This window comes from Amblyomma maculatum, chromosome 1 (genome assembly GCF_055883805.1).
Source record: "Amblyomma maculatum isolate TAMU_Amacu chromosome 1, ASM5588380v1, whole genome shotgun sequence".
Classification (NCBI taxonomy): domain Eukaryota; kingdom Metazoa; phylum Arthropoda; class Arachnida; order Ixodida; family Ixodidae; genus Amblyomma; species Amblyomma maculatum.
The window spans coordinates 388,552,022-388,576,878 of NC_139344.1; the positions used below are offsets into that span (position 1 = coordinate 388,552,022).

At 46.9% G+C, this 24,857-nt stretch overlaps 3 protein-coding genes and 1 non-coding gene across 5 annotated transcripts in view; 1 reads left to right on the plus strand and 3 right to left on the minus strand.

Annotated features, from left to right (window-relative positions):
- The first annotated feature begins 5,130 nt into the window (after nucleotides 1-5,130).
- On the plus strand, nucleotides 5,131-18,039 carry LOC146208483 (chitotriosidase-1-like). Its single transcript, XM_084587282.1, has 6 exons — nucleotides 5,131-5,253; nucleotides 6,169-6,825; nucleotides 7,680-8,041; nucleotides 10,587-10,904; nucleotides 12,197-12,372; nucleotides 17,469-18,039. Exons 2-6 carry the CDS (start codon nucleotides 6,312-6,314, stop codon nucleotides 17,971-17,973), a joined length of 1,875 nt encoding a protein of 624 aa, XP_084443408.1. The 5' UTR covers nucleotides 5,131-5,253; nucleotides 6,169-6,311; the 3' UTR covers nucleotides 17,974-18,039.
- TRNAF-GAA (transfer RNA phenylalanine (anticodon GAA)) lies at nucleotides 14,995-15,067 on the minus strand. Its single transcript has one exon. It is a non-coding gene; the product is annotated as a tRNA-Phe (tRNA).
- Nucleotides 18,040-19,020: 981 nt separating the features above from the next.
- On the minus strand, nucleotides 19,021-22,867 carry LOC146208485 (glutaredoxin-like protein C5orf63 homolog). Its single transcript, XM_084594152.1, has 2 exons — nucleotides 22,676-22,867; nucleotides 19,021-19,344 (listed from the first exon to the last, which is right to left on the minus strand). The coding sequence occupies exons 1-2, from the start codon at nucleotides 22,717-22,719 to the stop codon at nucleotides 19,062-19,064; spliced, it is 327 nt and encodes a 108-aa protein (XP_084450278.1). The 5' UTR covers nucleotides 22,720-22,867; the 3' UTR covers nucleotides 19,021-19,061.
- A 9-nt stretch (nucleotides 22,868-22,876) lies between these two features.
- The window catches only part of Acat1 (Acetyl-CoA acetyltransferase 1), a 49,125-nt gene continuing 47,144 nt past the window's right edge, over nucleotides 22,877-24,857 (minus strand). The window contains exons 13-14 of one of the 2 annotated variants that reach the window (XM_084594108.1): nucleotides 23,783-23,899; nucleotides 22,877-22,910 (exon numbers count right to left, since the gene is read on the minus strand). In XM_084594108.1, coding sequence (XP_084450234.1) covers nucleotides 22,892-22,910; nucleotides 23,783-23,899 — 136 coding nt within the window. In that variant the 3' untranslated portion in view covers nucleotides 22,877-22,891. Of the gene's footprint in view, nucleotides 22,911-23,531; nucleotides 23,900-24,857 lie in introns of those variants that run through there. The other variant, XM_084594117.1, reaches the window with a different exon arrangement.

Below are 24,857 nucleotides of genomic sequence, written 5' to 3' on the forward strand. Positions count from 1 at the left end.
TTGGAACTACCTTAGTAGCAACTTCTTGTATTATATCACGAACATCAGTCCACATTTCTTCAGGCTCTCTGTCTTCTAGATCTAATTCTTGAAATCGATTCCTCACTTCCACAGCATATTCTGATGGAATTTGATTCAGATAATACCTGAAAGGTCTTCTAGTTTTCTGCGTTTTTCTCAATCGAAGCTTAAATTTGGCAACAAGAAGCTAATGATCGGTGCCACAATCGGCCCCAGTCCTTGTTTTTACTGCTTGTATAGTGCTTCTCCACCAATAGCCATCAACAACCTCAACCTCGAAGTCGCTGGCTGACTCGGACGTTCGTTACTTTCGCCGATGTGAAAAACTTCCGCCTAGGCAAATTTCTTGCCGCGCGGTGAACACCGTAAAAGTGGCTGAACGACCCTATAGAATCGGTATTCTAAGGAGAATCACACTGACGGTCTCAAAGTGAAGGCATTCTGTGTGGTGAAACAAGGCAGCGGGACGCGGGTAAAGGAGCAACAGCAAAAGAAGCAATAGGGTCCTATGTTACAAACAAGATTTTCTTTTAATCAATACTCGCACGTTCCCGCCAGGATCTCTCACGCAAAACGAACGAACAAACTAAAAATAGGCAAACACAGACCACGATAAACCGCCAATGATTTGGTTTGGTGTGCAGGGTTTTTATGTCCTAGAGCGACTCAGGCTATGAAGGCGCCGTAGTTGAGGGCTCCAGAAATTTCGACCACCTAGGGATCTTTAACGTGCACTAACATCGCACAGCACACGGACGCCACTTCGTTTTGCCTCTATCGAAACGCCGCCAATGAAGTACACATATGTACGCATTGCTGACAGTGCAACGCCACCAGTGAAACAAGCAGAAGTGGAAAAAAAAATTATTATTATTATTATTATTATTATTATTATTATTATTATTATTATTATTATTATTATTATTATTATTATTATTATTATTATTATTATTATTATTATTATTATTATTATTATTATTATTATTATTATTGCTAATGTTTTTGTTGTCTCTGTGCATGCCGGTTCTGCAAGATATGTGTATTGCAGGGGACGGGGCGAGCATTAGGAGTTGAAAGACCCGCAAACTAGATCGTGACTGTTCGACATTATAGCCTTCCGCAACAAGCGCATACGACCGTGAATATAGGAAAATGCGCATGCTTCTATTATCGCAGGGACGAAAATCATTTACACAAAGTGAGACAAAATGTACTCACGTGTTTCGCATATTCCAAAGCAACGCTCGGCAAGAAGATCAGCGTAACGAACGGGTCAACATGGCTGGCGCTGTTGCCTTTCGTCGCCTGCTTACTCCATAGACTGGTTTCGAAGCCTCAAGCACTACACACAACGCACGCTAAAATGGAATGCTCGTAACACAATTGCGTGCGTGTGTGGTCACCAGAAAGGCGAGTAATGCAGCAAAGCACTCATCTTTTCTTTTCCTAGCCTTCGTAACCACTCACTGCACACAACACATCGCTGCCTATCGAGGCTGGGAATTAGGTCTAAAGCCTTATCGCTCCGTTGCTTGCTGTGATGGAATGCGCGCCGAAATATTAAGCGGGATTTCTCTAAAGATGCACTGTACACGCCGTCCGTCGATGATATCAAACACAGTTCAACCGGACTAAACTTTCTTGCATAAAAAATAAGAGCGCACGAGCACGAAACGGCACAGGACACAGCAGAAAGATACTGGCAAGCTATTTTTTGAATATCTCATGGCGTCTTTCCCTAGATGAAGCTCCGTTTTTCTCTATCACCCACCTTTCGTAACAGAACCACCTGCCTTGGCAGGGAAGTCAGCAAACGTAATTCTAATCCCAAAACCGGGCAAACCCCCGAAACTAGAAAATCTAAGACCTATTTCCCTAATCTCATGCATGGAAAATTGATGGAGCATGTAGTCCAGACACGACTGACGCGCTTTATGGAGAAACACGACCTGTGGCCGCACGAGATGGTCGGCTTTAGACCGGGTTTGAGCACGCAGGACGTGATGCTCCGACTCAAATACGACATAATCGACCAGTGTTCTAGAGACGCCAAAGTGATTCTCGGCCTACAAAGGCTTTTGACAAAGTTAAACACGAAGCGATCCTCCACGGTCTCCAAGAAATCGGAGTAGGTGAACGAACATATGAATACATCAAGGACTTCTTGTCAAACAGAACTGACCGCATAAAGTTTCAAGACATTCAGTCCCCCACAGTGAAGTTAGGGAGCAGGGGGACGCCGCAGGGCTCGGTTCTCTCCCCGTTCCTTTTCAACGTGGCGATGAGGGGCCTCCCAGAAGCTCTGAGGAGCATAAAGGGGCTAAATTTCGGTATTTATGCGGATGACATCAATCTCTGGGTTAACCAGGGTAGTGATGCGAGCATTGAGGAGCGCCTGCAGGCGGCGGCGGACACTGTCGTAGACTACGCTACTAGTAGGGGTCTATCATGCTCGCCTCAAAAATCAGAATTATTCGTCTATAACCCAAAGTCACTCCGATGCAAGCGCAGCTGGGATTTGACATTAAAGTAGAAGGAAAACCAGTTCCAAAGGTAGATCAAATCAGAATCTTAGGACTATTCATTCAGGAAAATGGATATAATGATGGAACAATCAGAAAGCTAGAGGGATTCGCCACGCAAGCCATTGGCATATTTAGAAGGATCGCGTTGAAAGGACGAGGCCTGAAGGAAAGAAGCTTGCTTAAACTCATCCAAGCTTGCGTAATAAGTCGCGTGAGCTATGCCACGCCGTTCTTAAATATCAGGTCGGAGGAGAAGAAGAGGTTAGACTCTCTCATTCGACGGTGCATAAAGAGGGCCCTGGGCTTACCAATTACCACATCCGCAGAGAAGCTCCTTTCTATGGAGTGCACAATAGCTGGGATGAAATAGCGGAGGCTGTCAGAGTTTCGCAGCTGGAAAGATTAAGTCGAACGACCACAGGCAGAACTATACTCGAAATGGTAGGCCTGCAGACAGATAGGGGACTACGAGAAAAATCAAGTATACCACAGGACTGCCGAGAAAATCTAATCATTCCCCTCCTCCCTCGTAACATGCATATTCAACACAGAGAGGAGGGCAAAGAGAGCAGAAGCACTAATCAGACGCTTCGATTCGATGGACAGCAAGTCGGTTGCGTACGTGGATGCGGCAAGTGGCAAAACGGAGGCGGCGGTCGCCTCGGTGGTCGACGGCCGAGGTGCCCCGGTATCAGCCGCCACCATTAGAAGCCGCAACGCCGAAACGGCTGAAGAAGTTGCAATAGCACTCGCTTGCGTCGGAGCGCAAGCCAATTTCATAATCAGCGATAGCAAAACAGCTATTTGGAATTTTAGAAAGGGTAGGGTCTCGCCGGAAGCGGCAAGGATTCTGGCTAGTAGACGACTAAACAGGAAAATTCGCCTAATTTGGACCCCTGCACACACGTCCGTTCCTGGCAACGAAGCGGCCCACGAGTTAGCCCGAGCTGTCTACTTCCGGTTAACTGTGGAGCCGCCCGATTGCCGGAACATGGACGAGCGTCTGCAAAATTATACGGAGATTCTTTAAATTAACAGGTTTTAGCAGGAGAGTAGGTGCCACTACTGGATAAAAGTCAAAACAATAGGGAGGCAGACGCATGGCGGCGCCTGCAAGCTGGGAACTTTGTAAACCCGGTCTGGGCATATTATGTCCAGATGGACGATAGAAAAAACGATAAATGCAAGCACTATGGGGAGAGAGGGACCCTCGACCATATAATCTGGGAATGTGCTAGCTCCCCAGGGGCTAAAACAAATATAAATTGTCGAGAAGCCTGGGAAGCCCTGCTGCGGAGCGAGGTCCCTGCTCCACAGCTACAATTCCATCCACCTGGCGGAAGGAGCCGCGAAGAACCAAGACCTCTTTGCCTGCTTCTGATCGCGGAGGTCTCTGCTCCCGTCCCTTAGACCTGCGTGGGGGGGGGGGGGGGGGGGGGGGGGGAATTTGAGGGCCTCTTTATCTGGTGAAAAAATAAAGTTGTTATCATCATCATCATCATTCCAGGCCTTAAGATGGCAGTGACACAACAAACGCCGCCGGTTTTCCAAGCAAAGGTGAAAGTTAATGTTCTAGCATAACAGTATACAGACAGGACTTGTACAACTTTGCAACTTTGACGAAGGATAATTTAGAAATTGGACTGATATACGACGATGCTGAAGTTTGGGCAGTTAACTGGGCGGTACGGTATTTCCCACTGTGTCAGATAAGGCCGGCTGGCGGGTTAACTAGTCATATCAATATCCTCCGTAACAATATAATGGAGCCTAGCAGCGAACTGTGCGAGAATACGCGCGTGCGTGCTATGAGCAGCCCAGTGCAGCTGTCCACTGCTGTTCCGTGAATTAGAACCCATTCTCGCTTCTTCTGAGCACCGTTACTGTCACCATCCTTTTATTTATTTTTATTTTTTTAGGTTGTCAAGTTGTAAATAAAGGATCAAGTGAGAACTTAAGCTGGACTTATACTGCGATGTGCACCCACTCGTTTTACAACGTGCGTATTAAAGTGCTTTCTTTTTCCTATGGTTCACGCAGTGCTTTACTTTCCAAAAAATTCATCTGTCAATGCAAGTCATGCTGATTAGAAACTTCCATCTTGCAAAGAATAGCGCCGAATTAAGCGTTGCCAATGTCTTATCAGAAATACAATTATTGCTCTTATCGAGAGCAGAAACAAAATAAAAACGAAACCTCAGTAAGGATGTTTTGCTCGTACATATGAAAAAGCGAGTGAAAGGCGTTGCACGACGTGGAGCGAGACAGCAACAAAGTCTAGTCCGGTTATTTCGCTTATCAATTCATACCTTCATCTCCTACAGGAAACAGGACGGCACTGCGGCTCCTCTCATCGGCAAGCAGAAATCGGAAGAGCGATAACGGACAAAAATGAAGGGGAGGTTGATTGGGTCCGGTTCCCGCAGCAGCGTGGCCGAGGAAAGCTGCACCGGAGTGTTCATTGTGCGCATGCGCGTATTCCAGCTGATTTCGCCCCTTTGCTCCGTCAAAGCTTATATCGACTCGGCGGTCAACGCTCGAGCGATCAGGTCAAAACATTTGGAGGGTGTATACATGCGTGCACGACGGCTTTAAGCGAAGACAACAGTTCTGGTGAAGTGTTAGCTTCGCTATATGAACACAGCATGTAAGATCGAGGAACGTTTCCCAAAGAGTATCTGTTCAAACGTGCGTCGTAGCACGGCAGGTAAGTCCAAGTACAGTTTTCGAACGCAAGTTGTGTGCTCGATAATAAATTTATGATCGCTTTACTTTACGCCCCTATCAATTGAACTGCTACCGGAAGGTTAAGCACGCAGGTTAATTCACTGCAGGCATTTCAAGCGGCTTGTGAGATAGCGATGAAACAAAATTTTTCGGCATACCTTAACTTCGAGAACTTTCGCTAGCGACTGCATGTTCGGTGCCTAGCCTGTGAACAACGACGAAGCATATCACAGCTGTGTGCAGCTATGTATATTTACCCTCACTTTCGCAAATTAGTGAAATCTGAAAAACCTCAGTGTATCCACGTGCTTGGTGAGTTCATCCCCAGCTTGGAAGCAGAGCAGAGCTACAGCTTTGCTCTGCGCGTTTTCGAAAACCCGGCCTTCTGCTGCAGGTGCGGAGCCCTCCAATAAGGCGTCTCTCATAGCCTGAGTTACTTTTTGACGTTAAACACCGTACACCAAACCAAACCAATTTGTAGAAAATGCAACAGAAGAGAAGTGAAAGACGATCGGAAGCCTTTTTAGACATGATGGTTTCTAATGAAAGGTTGTCGCTTAAGGCATAGCCGATTGCCGTCAGTAGCGCAAACCCCGCCATTGCTGCAATGTTCTTCGGCGTCGGACGTAAATGACGCCTTGTACATCATTTCGAGATGTCCAAGACTGGTCCATGTCCGTAGCAGCCAGCACGGATGCCGACTTCAACCTGTTGCGTCCTAACAGCGGCTCCACATTATCCAAACCTCCTAAACTGCATCCGCTATGCTGAATTCTGCAGCAGTCTCCGAACGCAATCTCTCTTTGTACTCTCGCTCAAGACTTGCGCATCTTCTTTCTCCCGTTGCGTAGCAATAAACTTTCCATCATCACCACCACCTTCTCGGTATTTTCAGAATCCAGTGAACGAAGAAGAGCAATCAGCAGCAGCTGCCCTCGAGAGCACGTGAAGGCATTAGAAGAAGACGAAGTCGTTGTCCACTGAGGCACCCAGCGCGTCTCCTTCAAGGCCTCGCGAATCCAGCACCACTGTTGACAAATGCCGAAGACGGGGACCAAGAGCACGACTCGGCCGTCAAGAGCGAAGCATTGCGATGCCTGTTCCTCCGGCGACGCGACGCTGCCTGCCACAGACAGCCTCACATTAGGCTCGACCTCGGAGTCAAGGCGCTGCAGCAGTACTACGGACGACGCCCAGCTGACCACCACCGACACCCAGTTCACAACGGATGCTACGCTGGGTACCAGAGATCCACCAATCCGGCGCCTCTTGGACCTGGAGAGCCAGCTGGAAGACTTCTCTCGTTCCTCCTCCTCGCGCTCTCATCAGGCAGTCAAAGATCGGGCGCGGCGGGGTGCCAGGCTACATAAGACGTGGCGGTTTCTGCCACGGCTCCGTGTCCCACCTAACGTGCAGACCACACGAGGCCGGCTGACGACTTTCGTGCGCCGCAACAAGACTAACCTCGTCACCAGCCTCGTAGCAGCGTTGACGGTGTTCCTGCTGATCCCTCTGTGTATAGTATACTACGTGGCGGGAACCATGGCAGCAGGTTGGTACTCGAGGTATTCTTGTCAACCACGATTGCCATTTTTCGTAGCAGCGCGCAGCTTCAGCAGCTAGTGCAAACCGGAGCGCGTGGTGATAAGCCGATTAAATATACTTACAGCATTTCGTCGTGCTACAAGTAGGTTGGTGCCACATGAATGACGGTCCTCCATGTTTCACATGCGTTAAAGACATCACTCTCTAAGGTCTATAGGAACATTTCAGTTTCCTGAATTCCGCCTCTAAGCCCGCCAAGGTAATCGATACATTCGGTCAAAGGCGCTTTCCTGAGGCTCCTGTTGCTTACAGGATGATTGGTTTTGGTTTGGTGTATAGGGTTTAACGTGCTAAAGCGACTCAGGCTATGAGAGACGCCGTATCGAAAGGCTCCGGAAATTTCTGCCACCTTGAGTTCTTTAAGAACGCGTATTAGCTGACATCGCACAGCACACGGACGCCTTGCTTTTCGCCTCCACAAAAAAGCGGCCGCCACGGCCGAGATTCGATGCTGCATTCTTGGACACAGTAGTCGAGCTCCCTAACCCCTGCACCACCGCGGCGCGGCGCCTATAGGAAAAATGCTGTGTTCCCCAATCTCCTGAGGGTATCTGACGCCGCCATATTCAAGCTTTCCGGTGGCAATCGTTCTGAGGAAACCATGTTTAGAAGTAGGCAAATGAATTGACGTTCGTGTCCATGGATGGGCGTTTACAATCATCGATATCGATCAGGAACTCCATTCGGAGCTTCTCTAGATGGAGCTCTAGTGAGGAAAGATAAATTAATTTTTTTAAGCTTTTACCACGCGGCACGAACAAGCGCTCCAGTTGTGATGTATGCTACATTTCCACCCGTCAGGTCTGCCTCGAAAAGGTGCGTTCCTTGCGGGTGAGGACCTAGAAATGGGCTTCGAGTCCGAGACGATCTCCGAGAGAGGGGCCTGCAAGGACTTCCATCCTCTGGCGGACGGTGGTCCTGCGTACGCGGAGCTCTCTTTCGTCGACACTGAGGATTTCGTTCCGTACCGGACCAAGGCCGTGAGCGCAAACGCCATTTTCTGCGTCTACCAGAACGACGTATTCCTGCGCTTTCCCAAGCTGCGCTACCGCGTGGTCGACGTGCCAGGAGCCTTCTGCACCCACCTCATCTACCACACGGCTGGTGTCACGGCCGACGGCTCCATCTACAGCAAGGACCCGACGTTCGACGAGACGTACCAGGTGAAAAGACGTCTCACCGTGTACCAACACAACGTTTGGTGTAACAGCGTTTGCTTCAGCAGTGTGCCTTCGAAATTTTGCGTCTGCAATGTTCGCAGCTCATCCAACGAGAAAAAGCAAGCAAGTAGTTAGATACAGGGACCACGGACAAGAGTTCAAATTACCGAAAGAAATGACCGTATTGTATGCGTAAAATTGAACTGCATTAGCAAAGCATTGCAACTTGTAGAAATTTAATTTCATAATCTTTCAATAGATATGTGCAGTGTTATCGTCGATGTACGAACCATTAAATTAAAGCAGCATGTCTTAAATGCAAATAATATTTTTACGACGGCGCTGTCCGAGAAAGTTTAATCAGTGATTGTAAATGCAGCGCCTCCTCTTTTTAACAAAAGAGACTAATGAATAGTGGAAGCGCTGGTAAATGCTTAGAATAACGACTATGTGCCACTTAAAAGTTGCTTGCACTATACCTATACAAGTATTGCGGCAGACGAAGCAAGCTTGCTATAGGAATTGTGCAGTTAGCATTACAGTTGCTTGCACTATACCTATACAAGTATTGCGGCAGACGAAGCAAGCTTGCTATAGGAATTGTGCAGATAGCATTACAGGTTTTGCCATTCGGATTGGTCCGTTTATTGTCCTGTGTCATGAATTTGCGCCATGCTGTAATGCAAACAATAAGAGAGCGTTTATGAAAGTATGCCTATTACGGTGACATCGACACATCCTTATTTGCAGAACTGTAAGTGCCTGTGAACGCTAAATCTGGCGCTTTGATACTTAATTGTCAGCAGAGGTTGCCCCTCAAGGGAAGGGGTAGGGTTAGACACATCTGCTTGGTTCGGGCGGCTCCTAGAGAAGTGTGCATTCAACGGTAATAGATAATTCGCGTGACAAAACATAATGAGCACCCCTTGCTCCTGTTTCGGAATATGTTTAAACCCAAATTGGTCACCCGTCGATCACTTCTGTGCGTGCGTGCGTGTGTGTGTGCGTACGTGCATGCGTGCGTGTGCAGTTTCATATCTTATTCGAGTTCGCATATGCTTGCAAGCATAAATACCTCAAACAAAAAAAAAAAGAAAGCTCTCAGATCATCCATGTCGAATAAGCGAGAGTGGTAAGGCAACCGTTGTCGCGCACCGCCGATTTGTGATATAGGCAGACTGACGTTTAGTACTCATCTACACAATCTGCGAGAGCCTATGCACGAACACTAAGCCAACTCGGGCCAGCCTACCCAGATAATACACCACGCAAAGTACCACACACGGCGTCACTTGACGTTTGTTGAACGGCAGCGGCAAGCAGGAATTCTACAATGTTGATCGCCGAAAGGAATATAAAACGGCTGTCATCTTTAATTCAAGCGCACCTTCTGCAATGACGACAATGAAGATGAGTAAACGGCATTTAGTATATCGTAACCTTATGTGCCTTCTCCATAAGAGAGTATAATTAGCTCGCGAATATGCCCTATGAAGTCACGCTATATCGCTGGGCCTGGTCCACCCGCATGGACTCACTCGTTGGTGTACGAGGGGAAGGAGACGCACAGCTGCCACCTTCATTCTGGAGCGGAAGCCCCACTATATGCCATATTTCGCCAAGGTAATCGGTTGTGATAATTTGGCCTCAGTCGCGGCGTCAGTAGCCAGCGCCGTCTGCTTCTTCTTCGCATGTGCGGCGCGCCGAGCCGGCGGTGCTGGCTTCTGCTACTTCGCACAAATGTTGCTGCTTCTTTTTCGTGTTCACACACCTGGAAATCTTTATTCTTACCAGTACATATCTCCACGCATATACAACATTACCTGACACAATGCCACACGACCTTCCAATCCCCTGCACATCCGTTCCCTCCACTGCCACCGCTGCTTATCTGCCTCGCCTCCATGGGACCCCTCCCCCTACAAGATTCCTTTGACACATTTTTGTTGTCTAGACCATCTAGACCCGGCTGCGGTGCCCTTGAGGTTCGCAGACAGCCATTGAGAAGTCGCACGCTGGAACCTGTGTTTCGGCTGCGTTTACTTGGTTTTCTCAGACATCCATGGGGGAGTGAAAACACAGCACGCTGGAACCATGTGTCTTGGCTGAGTTTTCTTGACGTTCGCAGATAGCCCCGGAGGAACTAAAGCCCAGCAAACCGTGTCTGACCATGACAATACGTAATCGAGCTTCTGTTCTGTAAACTAGGTTAAGCCGGGTTGGACCCCAGCCGATTTTTTTAAACTCGTGGAACGAGAGAATACCTCCGAACTTGGGACTCCACTCATGCAAAGGGCCCTTTTTGGCTTTCACTAACTTTTTTTCCATTAAAGCTTTCACCACCACCTCTAGACTACAAATGAATCCTCATAGCGCGGCCGAAGATACCAGGTCTTATAGGCTTCCTTGGGCTTAGATACCTGGTAATTTTAATAAAGTCTAAACCAGCCAATCAGCCAACCATCTCACGCATACACCTTTCGCACTTGGGATGCGTCAGGGCAAATCACTTGCGTTGAAGTTCCGCGACTGTTGCTTCTGCACGCAGGGCTACCGGCAGGCGGCCGAGCTGAAAAGCGTGTACCCGCACCTCAAGGTGCTCCTGTCACTGGGCGGCGGACCGGACGACCGCGACACCTTCCAGTTCTCGAGCGTGGTCCGCGACCTGAACCACACGCGTACCTTCGCCGACAGGGCCTACTGGTGGCTCGTCAACCGCGGATTCGACGGCATCCACCTGGACTGGCGTCGGCCGGGAGGACCTTGCGGCTCGCGCTCCGACAAGCACAACTTCCTCGTGCTCGTCGAAACAATGCGCGAGCGCTTTGGCCTGCGCTATATCATCACCGTTGGCGTACCTTACCAGGCACGGGCTTTTTCTTTTTTTTTTTGTGGCGATTTATGACCCATGAAATAATATCATCATGCCATAAGTTATGTTATGCCCTAAGTTATGATTTGCATGGCGTCAATGTCTTCCAAACCATTTTTCAATTCATTGAGAATAGCAATGCATAAACGGATCAAGAACCATTAACATGGCGATATCAGATATAAGTATTCGGCACGTAAGGGATTTAAAGGGCATAACACACTTCCATGCGGTGATGCATTGTTTGGTTTCTAGGAAGAATGTTTTAAGGCCAAAATGTCTTAGGCTCCCGAGTGTCCGTCCCTCCGTGCGTGCGTGTGCCTCCGCGAGAAGTGTCACACTTCTTCGCTAGATTACGCGGGGTTCTGTATCTTTAAAGCTGTCAGTGAAGTAGTTTAGTTTAATATAGTATAGCGGCCGATAATTAGTTAGTGGTAATTAGTCGTAGTGGCAGTGATGATGATGACAGTGACAGTTGATGATGATAGTGACGGTGACGTCACCACTCATGAGCGATCGACTGTGATGTCAGCACCTGGTGACGCCATCGGCCATGACCGGACGTGGCATCATGGCCGGATGTGACGCCATAATGACGTCACATAATGTCATGTATATTAACGGGAACTTACGTTATCATGACGTCACATCTGGTCATGATCAATGACTTCACAAAGGCGATTCACACATGTACGAAGCTGACCGCGCCGGGCGTCCGATCCAGGCGTCCGTGCTGCGCCTTTCATTTGACACTTCCTCAAACGCCTCACTACAGCATGCAGAAGCAGGCGCAGTACAGTAGGACCAGCGGCACTCGGATTTGTTTGCATGAAAGAAAGGCGCAGTATCTGCCACACACCTCCTCGGGCAACTGAACCGCACCGTAATTGAAGGTAGGAAAGTGAGGGTGAAATAAGATTTACCGTACTGGATGGAGGCTTTCATATCATTTCAGGTTGCAACTAATCAGCCTTTGCTGAGAAGCAAAAAAAAAAAAAACAACAAAAAAACATGTCGTGCCAAAAAATGAAGATACATCGCGTGTGCATGGTGATCATTACCACGACAAATCACTGGCCCGTAGAGCAGGCGTCACGTCACGTACCATTTCCGCTCCGTGAGGTCTGCGTACAACCCACGGAGAGTCCTGGGACGAGTTATGTTGATAAACATAGCAGGCCAGGGCGAACCTCACGGAGCGAAAAGGGGCATGACGTGACTTCTTGCCTGGGGACCAACACGGTCCATCGTGTGAATCTACCTTAACTGGAGGCGTTCCACAACAGGAATCGTGGCGGTACCGCGGCTACCACCTGCCAGGAATAGCGGACCAGGCCGACTTCCTACTGGCCACCACGCACGGCTTCCACAACGCCAGCGAGCGCCACACACACTGCCCCAGCCCGTACTCCGGCACGGGCTCCAGTGCAAAGGGCGGCCGCTCCAAGACCAAAACACCAGGGTAATAGAGCACAGATTTCAGTCGACTCTGCAGCAATGTGCGCGCTTATTATGAACAGATTTGTTCTCGACCTGTCTCATATATATCCCCTAGAGTGACATCGCTCCGCACGTGTGTGCTCTAGCGCCAAGCGCATGTGCATGCTGCAAGAGGAAACTGTAGTTATAATTAATCCGCTCAGCATGTGACCATTTCAAGATAAAGCATGTCATGTGCTGCTGACAAATAAACCTGTGATATTGTTATACCTTCGGAATGTAGCGTAATGATTGGTAGCCTCACAGACAACGTGCATCTCAAGAATTGTTAGGGACAAGCACGGCTAAGAGCACATGATGGGCAAAATTTTCAACAGGGAATTTTTTCGATCTCTTACATAGTACCATCAAAAGGCTGAAACCTTTCAATACATTATTCAGTCACCCTTTGGTTGACTTAGAAAAACCGTGGTTTTCAAATCCATGTGGCGAGCAGGTAAGCCTGACCTTTTCGGAGTATGTAACCACACGTATTTCCGACTATATGTCGGGAGCACCGGAAATTTACCTGAACAAGCCTGTTTCTCAGCAGCTATCATCAGAGAAAAATGACGCGGTCGCAGTCAACTGAAGTGTGAACATGACAGCAGAAATAATAACAGCGAAACGAGATTTTATTTTAGATAAGAATTAATAGTGGAGCACTGAAGTATCATTTTATAGCGCGCAAGCTATTGCCTAGAAGTTCTAATGCCCTGAGCATCGGAGGCTATGCATCAGCACGTATTACTCCGAGGACTCAATATTTTTGTGTTCACGTTTCAGTTATACTGTTCGCGTTTCATTTCATGCTCATTGCAAATTGTATTTTTGCTGAACTGTGCCAGCTTTCCTTTAAGTTTTCCTTACTGCATGCGAGACGCAGTTACTTCACTGATGTGCGGCTATTTGAAATGACAGGGTTGTTTTCATTTCGTGCGCGACTATATTGCCTAGATCCATAAAGTCAGTTTTCCAGCAGCCATCAAACCAGAGGTTCTAAATAAGTGTCCTAGCGGGTGACTCCAAAATGCTCTTGAGCCTCGAGATGCTGTCATTTAACCGCACATGTAGACTATATGAGCGGGCATCGATGAATGCCTCGCTAAGCACACGCTTTTCTAAATTACCGTACTAACGCGGCATCATTAAATGCCCCGTTCGCCACTGCATTCACGTTATCGCGCCATACCCATTAAGGCGAAGCTTAAATATCCCCCATAATTTGAGACGCAAAGCTCGCATCCACTTATCCAGCGCCGGCCGAATTAACGTCGTGTGATTAATAGGGCCCGTTCTCGAGAAAATCTGGCACTGCACTGTGAGCCAAGTATCACGGGCATGTCTCTGACGGGTGGTGGTTGGCAGGTGACATGGCCGGGAACTGATTGGTGGGCGAGATGCGTGACGTCATGACGAGTTGGAATAGCTCCTTTGATATGGTTGGTTGGTTGGTTGGTTTGTGGAGTTTAACGTCCCAAAGCGACTCAGGCTATGAGAGACGCCGTAGTGGAGGACTCCGGAAATTTCGACCACCTGGGGTTCTTTAACGTGCACTGACATCGCACAGTACACGGGCACCTTGCTTTTCGCCTCCATCGAAAAGCTGCCGCCGAGGCCGGGATTCGATCCCGCGTCCTTGGGAACAGTAGTCGAGCGCCGTAACCACTGCGCCACCCCGAAGGGCCTTTGATATGGGAGCAGGGCTGTCAGGGGTGTCTCGCGGAGTCCAAGACCCCCCATCAGTATTGAATAGGGGACTGAGTCCCATGGTGAGTCCCCTGCGCTCGAATGTGTGCAGCTGCCATTTTTTTATTTTTGTCAGTGGTTTTCAGATCATTTCTTCTCTATTGTTTCCGCAATTTCGCGATGAATTTTAACAAGAACCACTAACATATTTTCTGAAACCTAAGACAGAGAACAATAATTTCTCCCTTTGGAAAAAATGACCGCGAAGCACGCCCCCAGTCGCTTTCTCTCTCCCTATCTATTTCCCTTTCCACCTGTATTCGAGTCACTAGGGGCCTCCCTTCGATGGAGCCAGACTTTAAACACTGTAGTGAGATATGGGAATCGAACCCTTAGACCCTTTGGATCCAGTCAGACAATGAAACTGTAAATATTCGCTGCAGAACAATCAGTTCTTTTAGAGTGGAGATAAGCAGTGGGGAATTGCACTGTATAGATTTTATGTCCCCCTTACACAATGCCTAATGGGCCTGTAAGGTATTTTCAAATAAATAAATAAATTAATACAAATTTGAAATAGTTATAAGTAGTAGTTGATGAAAAAAGGTCTTATACATACCCCTAAGTACATGGGAAATATGCAGCCTAACCTAATGTTCACGATATTCTTTTTTTCTCGTGCGATGCAAACTCAGCGCTAACGTTCAACCGTTGGAACACGAAAACAAAAGCAGAAAAAAAATATATATATCGCTGCAAGTTGTTGGTGCTCAAGGAATAAATATAGCTGTCTTTGCTTCCGCTCGTGTGAGGTGAATGCCGAATATGTTAGCCCGGAAAACTTAACTACGGAAGCGCTTAGTGTCCCTACAACATTGAAAGTAAAAAAAAAAAAAAAAAGAAAAAAAAAAAAATCTGCCGAAACCCGGGATCGAACCAGGGACCTTTAGATCTTCAGTCTAACGCTCTCCCAACTGAGCTATTTCGGCACACAAACACGCCATCGTGTAGTGCAGCAAGGATGCATATCGCAATTTTTGTAAAGACAAATAGCATTAGTATTAAGTGCTTCTGGAGTTTCAGTGCAAGATAACTTGAAGAATACCCTTCTGGAATGACTGCCAATTGTCCACCACTTTTTAATAGCATTAACTTATAACTTAGCTGTTGTAGGAGGCGGTCACCATGCACATAATCAAAATAGAGTATTCGATGACCTACCAGCTGTTGCGATTTATCTTGGCGCCGTACAAATGACTCTAGGGCGCTCAAAATTAGTTTTTACGCGACGGCGATGGAGCTCGTTCATTCCCGTACATTTCTGATCGCCATCAAGGGGCTTAATTGACAGCGATCGGTGCGGCCATCTCGCGTGCGTTGCGGATAAAAGTAAAAAATAAATAAAAGCAGCGGCCGGTAACAATTGGCTATTTATGTACTGCGCTGATAAATCGCAAAGCAAGCGTGTCAGTTCTGTATCGTTACCCCACATAAAATGAACAGGAGGCACCAAATTTCTACTAGAGATTATGAATTATTCTGGTGGTTAACTCGATCTTTAGTGCAGTAATTATTGTGTACTTTTGTAACCGAGGAGTTGTGTGCGGCGTTTATTGCAAGCTCGAGTTGCATCAGACTAGATGGTTTGCGCGGAAATATTAGTCGCGGAGTCCCACGCCTATTCGGGTCTGCGTACCTGGGTGGGGAGTAGGGGAACTTCCTGTATTGGCGGCAATAAAGTTTCAAATAATAATTAATCGCGCATATCCAGGACCAAGGCTCGTTACTAAAATCTTGCCTCTAACGGCAGTGCATAAAAAGCTCCTTAAAGGGCCACTGTCCAGGGAAGGACCTTTTAGGCGAAGGAGCCCAGTGTTTCGATCAGGTACCGGAGATAGTCTGTGCAAAATGCTACAGTGACACGCGCGCCGCAAAGCAACGAAAATACAAATCAAAGCTATCCCATGCTCTCCTTCGGGCAGCCAGCTTCCCCGTTTCCTGCGCCGGCCCGTCGAGCCACAGTAATGACGTAGTTCCCGCGAACGACGTCCATTGGTCCGTCTCGCTGTCTGAGGGTGAAGGATGGGTGTCTACCGCTCGCTGCGCGCTTTTCCCTCGCCATGGCCCAACTGAATCCAGATGCGCGCGTTCCCTCGCCCGTTTTCTTTTTTTTTTTTCGCGCAGGCAGAGTGCCACGCCCCACCTCCCGCCAAACGCGAAGGAGGGTGTGGAATTTCTCTTGCGGAGGCTAGACGACCGGGTAGGAGAGTGGAAAACCTTTGCGAGGGAACGGAAGGAGAGAAACAGGACAGAATCGGGTGATTGGGGTGGCTGTAACTGCGTTATTAGCTACTCTTTTCAAAAACATTTTGCGGCCTTGCGTTCTGGGGGCGAAGTCTCAGAGTCACCGGGGAAGAAAATATTTTCGACCGGAGGGTGGACAGTGGGCCTTTTAAGATTAAGAACGTGGATGGTACGACCTGGGACCACCCAGCCTCGAGGAGGAAGGAATGCGGACCCTCTCCCCCACCTCCGTATGGCACTATTTTTGCCGCAAAATGTTATACGTATCTAACGTGGAATTCTGGACTATAATTTCCAATGTGTTCCTTTCACTCCCACCTTAATTCCCACACGGTACGGTTCAAGTGTCCACCGAAAATTGCGATACTACGCCTTCTTTCCCTCACATTGCCCTGGCCGCATAATAATGTGGATTGCAGCAAAAGAAAGGTGCGTCACCTGACACTTTTTCCGTGGACACCTGAGCAGCGCCTTAAGGGAGAAAGGTGGGAGTAAAAACGGAAATGTAGAAAGGTGCGGTAGTGCAAGTCTACGGAGTAATTTCAGCCACCCGGGGGTCTTTAACGTGCACTGATACCGCACTGCACACGGGCACCTTTCCGTAAGAGAGAGAGGGAGAAAAAACTTTATTCGTCAGCGATTTAGGTTGTTTTTGCCTTGGGCTGCATTCAGCTGCTCCAGGTGGCCGGCAGTCCAAGTCTGTCAGCGACCTCCTGCGCTCTTGCCGAAGCCCGGGACTGGACGTCTGGGTCCCGGCTGGCGAGACTGCAGCCCCCCGCGGTCGAGTTCGAACGCGGGCACCACCTCAATTACTGCACCACCATGGCGGGTCATAGTTTGCAAAAAGGACTTCCGAGTGCTGTTCGTGTTCAAATACCTGAGCATCCTTGAGCGTTGGGCAATCAAACATAGTGACTCATATCCGATCGGCCATTAAAAATGACGATGCAAATAAACTTGCCGAAGAAACTGAATTACCAGCTGGGTGTCGCATCGAAATACGAGGTTGTTACCTGTGGGCTGTTTCATGGGTCAGCATGCAAGTTGTTTTGCGTGTTTTGAGACATCGCCCACTTTCGCTTCCAGGGGTGGCCCCACTGTCCAGGAGGTGCTCCGCAAGCTGAAACATGAGGTGCCGCGTGAGCATCGCCAGCGGTTGTGCTTCAGCGTCTCCCTCAAGGCACACCACTGGACGCTCCGCTCCTCGGGCGCCTTCCACGTGGGAAGCCCAGCTCGAAATGCTGCGCCCGCTATGGGCGGAAGCCAGGCCCGGGGCCTCGTCGAGTACCCACTCGTGTGCAAGTACCTGCTGCGCGACAGCCTCGACGCGGAAGGCCTGTGCAACTACGCGGTACGCTTCCGGGACTTCGTGACCTACGAGGGCACCAAGTCGCTGCCCATCAAGCTGTCCCGCATGCGACGAGACATGGGCACACCAGGTCTCTGTCTGGCCGTCTGGGATCTGGCCTTCGACGACTTCAAGGGCGACTGTGGAATGTCTCGGTCGCCCCTGCTCAGGGCCATCAACAAGGCGCTCAGTGCGCGCTCCAAGCAATGGGCTGCCCCCAAGAAGGAAGCCGCCAATGGATAGGGCGGCCAGTCATATTCGCAGATGCGATCAGTTTCACGATGCACCTTGGCTTGTTTGGAAAATATACCCATGCTTTACTTGAATTCTGATGGTTAGTGGGGTTTAACGACCCAAAGCAACTTAGGCTATGAAGACAACGTAGTGGAGGACTCTGGAAATTTCGACCACCTGGGGCTCTTTAACATGTACTGACATCGCACAGCACACTGGCACCTTGCTTTTCGCCTTCAACGAAAAGCGGCCGCCGAGGTCGGGATTCGATCCCCCACTCTTGGGAATAGTAGTCGAGCACCGTAACCACTGCACCATCCCGGCGGGGCCTTACTTGAATTGTTTAGAAGCTTTTAACACTGATATTCCAAGAGTATTTGCTCCCGTTCAAAGGGGATAAGCAACATTTTCAACAATGTTATGGTTAGCTAGGATATTAATCACACTGCTTCACAAACTGTCCAGCTAGAAATATACGAGTCTTATTCAAAAGGTACTATTAGTGTAAAAAATCAGCTTAGAGAACTTAAGAAAAGATGATGTGCTGGTGCATCTGCTAGAGGCATACAGATGTTAGTGAATTTTTCGGTCTACAGTAATTTATAATGATGAAATTAAAAAAAAAACTGTTTAGGTTATCACTGAGAGTTGACTTTGTTGAAACAAATATTACATAGAAGTTCTGAGGATATGTACACATAGCCAAGCAAAAACACTAAAAGAAGCAAGTTTCTAGTTGTCCTGAAGAAACGTATCTATTATTTACAGCAAAGACCAAGCAATTACAGCCAGAGGAATGTTTAAGAGCACTGCTCACTTAGTGTGCCTGTCCAATTCTCGAGTCACTAAACAGCTCACAGTAGTGTGTTGTAGGAAAAATTAACACATGCTGGTATCTACATTGCCTCCTCCAAGCATTTCAGACAAAATACAGCATGCCTGGATATCTGCTAATTGCTTCAGAGGAAAAAGCTTTCACAATTCCTTGCATATATGTAACCAGAGTAAACTCATCCAACATTCTACACAAACATAACGGGCAAACAGAGGGTGACATCCAGAATGATAATGGCTTTATTTACACAAATCTGGAGGGGTCAACCACTAGCGGTAGCTAAATTATTGAGCTGTTCCTCCAAAAGAAGTGGGTCTGCCTTGTGCTTCATGAGGAACTGCCCATTCAGGTGGAAGACTGGAATGTCGTAATGATAGCACTGATGCCAGGCCTCATTGCCAGGTTCCTCAATGTCGACTTCAACAAGCTGGACTCTGGGCAGCAGTTCCCTGAGCTGCTCTTTTGCAACGTCACAGAGAGGACATGGGTGCTTAGTGTACAGAGTGAGAACAGGAAGCATATCCACACTTTCTCTGGGTTCGTGCCTGGGAAGAAAAGGGAGAGCCAGGGTGTTGGAAGGCCTTCCCCATTCCATATGACTTCTTCCATGTACAAAACTGCTTCTGAAGCTGTCTCCCTCGCAGAAAATTGCTATGACACTTAATGGTCATCCACAGCACAAACTCAGTGGTAACACAAATGCCACTGCAAACAAAATGATACTATCTTTAAAATGAGCATAAAAAACATGAAGCATGCCTGTAAGACAAATTTCTTCCCTTTTAACAGGTAAGCAACCCTTTTCTGGTAAAAGTGATTTAAATATGCGAGCAGCAGTCACCTCCCCTAGTGGTTGACATTTGCAGTGTTTAGGCAAATTGTCTAGTGTTGTCAGGCTCGCTCACATATACTGTCAATCAAGCAAAGGGCAACTTGGTAGACATCTGCAAACTGCTGTACAGTAAAATGGACGTAGTAGTACCATGCAGGGCACAAGGTAGCCATAAAATTCAACTTTCTAGCAGAAAAAACTTGTTCTCATTGTCAATTGCCTGAATTTAAGGCCATATTTTGGAAGGCTCCTAACATCAGTTAGGATGCCTTAAAGGGACGGAACACTGGCCAAAACATGTCATGAGATTATGGTGGAGATGAAAAGACCTTGTCTCATATAGTACAGATTGAGCACTACATTATCAAAGAGGCTTAATTAAAAATTTGCTATCGAAAATCGCGTAAAAACTAAGGCGCTATCCAGCGGAGAAACCCTGTTACTTTCGGTATAGTACCTCGCGTGACTATGTGTCAGCAAAATATAGGCGATTTTCGTGATTGCACATTTATTTTTTCTTCTTGGAGTGCTTGTCAATTTATCATATTTTGCGCTCTCTACATTGCATCTTTAAATAAAAACCATCTCTCCTTTCGCATTGCTTTCAGGTTTCGCCACGAGATGGCGCCACAGTGTTTGGAATTCTGTGAATGAAGCGGTGATAGTGCCCACAAAAACTTTCGTCGACGAGGCGAGCGTTATTGTGCCATAACAGCCTTGAGCGTGAAACTGAAAAGAGCATTACTCTAATAAAAAAAATCGTCTACTGTCTGGCGAGAAAAATTTAGGTTTGTTTTTGGTACGTCTTTTTTGTCGGCCACCAGTCGTCATCGCGGTCGCTGCTCATGGTTTCCAGCATCGGACTACATAAAAACGGTCGCATGCACTGACAGAAAAAATTTTCTACACAGTACCAAAACCGCTGTGGAACCAAACATCTTAGAAGTCAATCTTCCTATTGTGACAAAAAAAATTTGAGACCTAAATACCAGTGTTCTGTCCCTTTAAGAATGACATGCCATCCTTTGGCCAATCTTCGCATAAAGTGCTTAAACACTTTAAAAATTCACTGAAGGGGGGAGTGAGCGTAGCTCTTAAAGGACTACAGACACCTAATTTTTGGGTTCGTGTTTTAACCTTTGTAGTGATGCTAAGACAACTGTATACAGATCACCAGGTCATGTTCACCTTCTACTGTGGAACAATTTATAACCAATTTTCTTTTCTCACTTATTTTGGTTTCAAGAGCCAAGCGATGGCTGTGACGTCAAAGTCCAGCCTAGGTCGCACGAGGCATGAAAATACAGCGATACAATCATCGCTGTGTTATTTAAATTCACTGCAATGATAAAGCCAGCCTACCTCAAGAAAAGGAATCACTACAAGTGAAGAATCTGCGATTATATGTTTCTTCATGCTGCGCTTCAAGACTTGATTTTGACGTCACAGCCCTTTCTCAGTTGCCGAAACCGAAACAGCTGTGAAAAATAAATTCAGTGGCCGTAGGCAAAAACGCCGTGATGCGTATACAGGAATGTCTTACGCATCATGAACAAGAATAAAAATGCCGCAAACTTTGATGTCTATATTCCTTTTGAAGGCATCCTCGCTGAAGTGAGGAACCTTGAAATTTGGCTTCACTTCCTAGGGTATGACACGATAGTGTCAATGGCTCCTGTTTGCAGCTCCCCTTGTGGACCTTATATGCACATGCACATTCCAACTCTCTTATTAAGAAGCACATAAATTTCTGCTGCTATTATCTCACACATAACCTGTAAGCTATCACTTTGTATAGAAGACTGCACATGAAAGGCCCCATTAACAGCTTCCTGCCGAAGGGTAAAAAGCTGGTTAATATTCTTCTGGTGCATTTAATAAAGCTAATTGACACTGAAGTCTATAGCATTAAATTTTAGGAGACTAAATGCTTTCTTAAATGGCAACCATCTCCACACAGTTATGTGAGAGGACAAAAATCTTTCCAGAAAAATTTGCAATCTCAAAAGGAAATATGCGCAAGCATGTCAGTTTTGTTTTAGACAAATTACACTGGTACCTTTAGAATGTACAAGGATCTTTAGACAAGCACAAGACAGCTGCGAAATATAATTTCAGAGTAAAAGGGTTGGTGTTTGAAGTCACTTTGACAGTTTCACTGTCAGTACGAAAATCGGGCAAACCAAAGTTGTCTTCTGTATTGCTACTGCAGTCATCCAAAAACTTTCCCGTAGATATATCAGACTGAGAAACCACATCGTTTACACGAAGCAGCACTGCAACGTTGGCGCCATGATGTAGCAATGCGTGTGTGTCACCTACTCTGAAGAGGTTTTAAACCTCGCTGCACGGCATGAAAACTAAACAGAACCCAACAGAATAATTCCTCTGCTACCTACTGAATGTCTCTAACCACACAGCAGTGCTTGGAAAGCGGGAGAAATATCACTGGCTCTACTGTAATCAAGAATGGATATAAGCATGAAATGGGTTTATTATCTGCATAGTACATTGTACAGTGCACCTTACCATTTATGTTTTCTTTCCGAGCGTGTAGTTTCATCCGGTTCACAAAGTAACCAACTCACAAAGCAGTGGCACCTCATTTATGGTGCTACCAGGTATCTACAGTCTTTGTCAAAAGTATACGGGCCAAGAGGTTCGCGTCTAAGCACTATAACGTGGTTAGTGGCAGCAGTACTGGAATATAAATGTAAGCTAGAGGAGAATGAGGGCGAGATTTGTCATCTACGAGATTTCGCTAGAGTTGCTTTACGAGCCTCGTTACTGGGCTTAGAACAAAAATCCTTGGGCCGTATACTTTTGACAAAGACTGCACATCCGCTGCTTGAGCTACAGGGCACAATGTAGAGTCCTTTGCATCGCACGCCAACGCTCGCAGTGTGCCATCGATAGTGTGCTATCAATGAGAACAGGCATCAGGAGGAAAGTGTTAAGCAAGCCATATGAATGTGCCTGCACAACAAAGAGGTAGCATGTCCAGTTTAGGATCCAGGGGTCTCTGAAGGCTTCATTAACCTCACCTTTCCCTCTCAAAGGAACTGTAAGCAATGGCAGATCCTGTCATGTAACTCGTAATGTCACATGACTCGACAACCAATCAGTGTTGGTGACTTGTGGTGAATACGGTACTTCCAACTGTACCGTAATAAAACCAACTAATTTGTATGCGGTTCTTTTTCCATCTTGTTCCTTTCCTTTCTCATATTAGGTTGCATGTAACCACTTCTATCATGGCCCTATTTTGGCTGATAGTATCTGTAAATAAACAAACTGCAGGTTAATGGCTGTGTGTGAGCTCTTCCTTATGTCCGTGTCATTTTAGCATAAGGATATGGGGTTTAGTGTCTGAAAGAGTCGCTGTAGTGGAGGTCTCCAGAATAATTTCTATTCCCTGCACTTCTTTAACGTACACCAACATTGCACAGTATGTGGGCACCTTGTGAAACTAGTGTCCTAGAGTAGCAGTCGAGCATCCTAACCATTAAGCCTGGGGCACACCAGGAAGTTAGCAGTGACGTTCCAGTCAACTTAAATGCAAGACTACCAAAATGTCAAAAGTGCAGTACCTTTCAGCCATCATTACAGCTTTGCCACTATCACAGACCGAATGGTAACAGCACAAAAGCAACAACTTTTGAAGGCAGGGGCAGAACTTCACATCTTCAATTCAATGTGCAGAGTGGTTTACATTCAACACAGCTGGCCAGAAGTTTTGCTGTTACAAAAATGAATGCCAGTTAGGAACAGTAGCACCATGCAGATATATTTCAGCCTAAATTAAACCAACTATTGAAGGTTATTTTAGTGTACTACCTTGAAAAAGCACTGTGCACCGAAAGTGCTACAGTAAAATAATAGAAAGTGAACCACACAAAAAAAAATCTGCGGTGCATTTATTCCACGAGAAAATGCTTTACAAAAGCAATATATTAGAATCCCTATAGTATTATCAAAACCTCAATTATACAGAGAATCTTTACACTCGCAATTACATACATGGTACGAAATGCGGCATTATAAAAGCGTATATTGTCCAGGCTTATCTCGATACATCATTACGGCCCCAAAGGGCGTGTCGTCGCTTCTCTCAGTTTCCAACGGGGATACCTGCCCCCGGGCAGACTTACAACTTCTCAATGAGTATGGCAGAGGCACCACCACCACCGTTGCAGATACCAGCCAAGCCATACTGCCCTGGCTTCAGGTGCAGTGCCAAGCGCCCCGTTATCCGAGCTCCAGACATCCTGCACACCAAAGATTGGAAGAAGGCACTGATGTGTTGATAGTAAGCACACACACTCAGCAGCCATAGCTTGGCAATGGACACAAACTGAGCAAGCACAACCAGCTGAGGAATAGATACAGATACAATCATAAGCCCCATTGCCTGTAGGGGCGCCACTGAAAGCCACCTGTCGGCGGCTGCCGGAGAGCACAGGCGGGGCCCTGCCCCCTGCACTGTCCCATTGCTGAAGCAAGCCACAAAGTTCCCACATGCGATCTGGCATTTGCACGGGTTTATTTCCATAGCGAGAACATCCGAAAATGAATTGAGTTGCCCTAAAGTAGATTTCTGTCCAAAGCCATAGTGAGACTTGCATCCGAAGTGGGATGACCTAGCTATTTACCCCGATTTTTCGTGATGCCTACGAGCGGAGGTTGTACACATCACAAGTTGCACTTAGTATATATATATAAAAAAAAAAGACAGACAGCTGCAATGAATTCATTGTCTGACCTCCTCAACTTGCATTTCAAATGAGTTTTCTTTCTTTTTTTCTTTTTTGCTAAAAGACAGGTGAGAAGCTTCGTTTGAAAATTTTGTGCCATGCAGTTACCTACTTGCCTTACTTAGGCTGAAATGATATGTTGGAAAACCACCAAGCTAATTTTACAGTTGTTACTACTTCCACGTTGCCCCCGTGGACCAGCTGTAAGCTGTCGAAATATTGTGGGTAGGTATGCTAGCTTCTTCGGGTCACTTTAGTAGTCGTCATCAACGAAGTACCGGCTGCAGACTGCTGTTTTGTTGGCTCCCATGAACTCTTATCTTTACTAAATTTGAGAGCAAACGTGCGTTCAGCAAGCTGCAAGAGCTATTAGTTACGAAAAGAGTCCCGGCGAATGAAGCATCTCAACTGTCAAATAACTTTTCAACCAAAAGATTCCAATTTAGATACGAAAGGGAAGTTTAACTGAGGT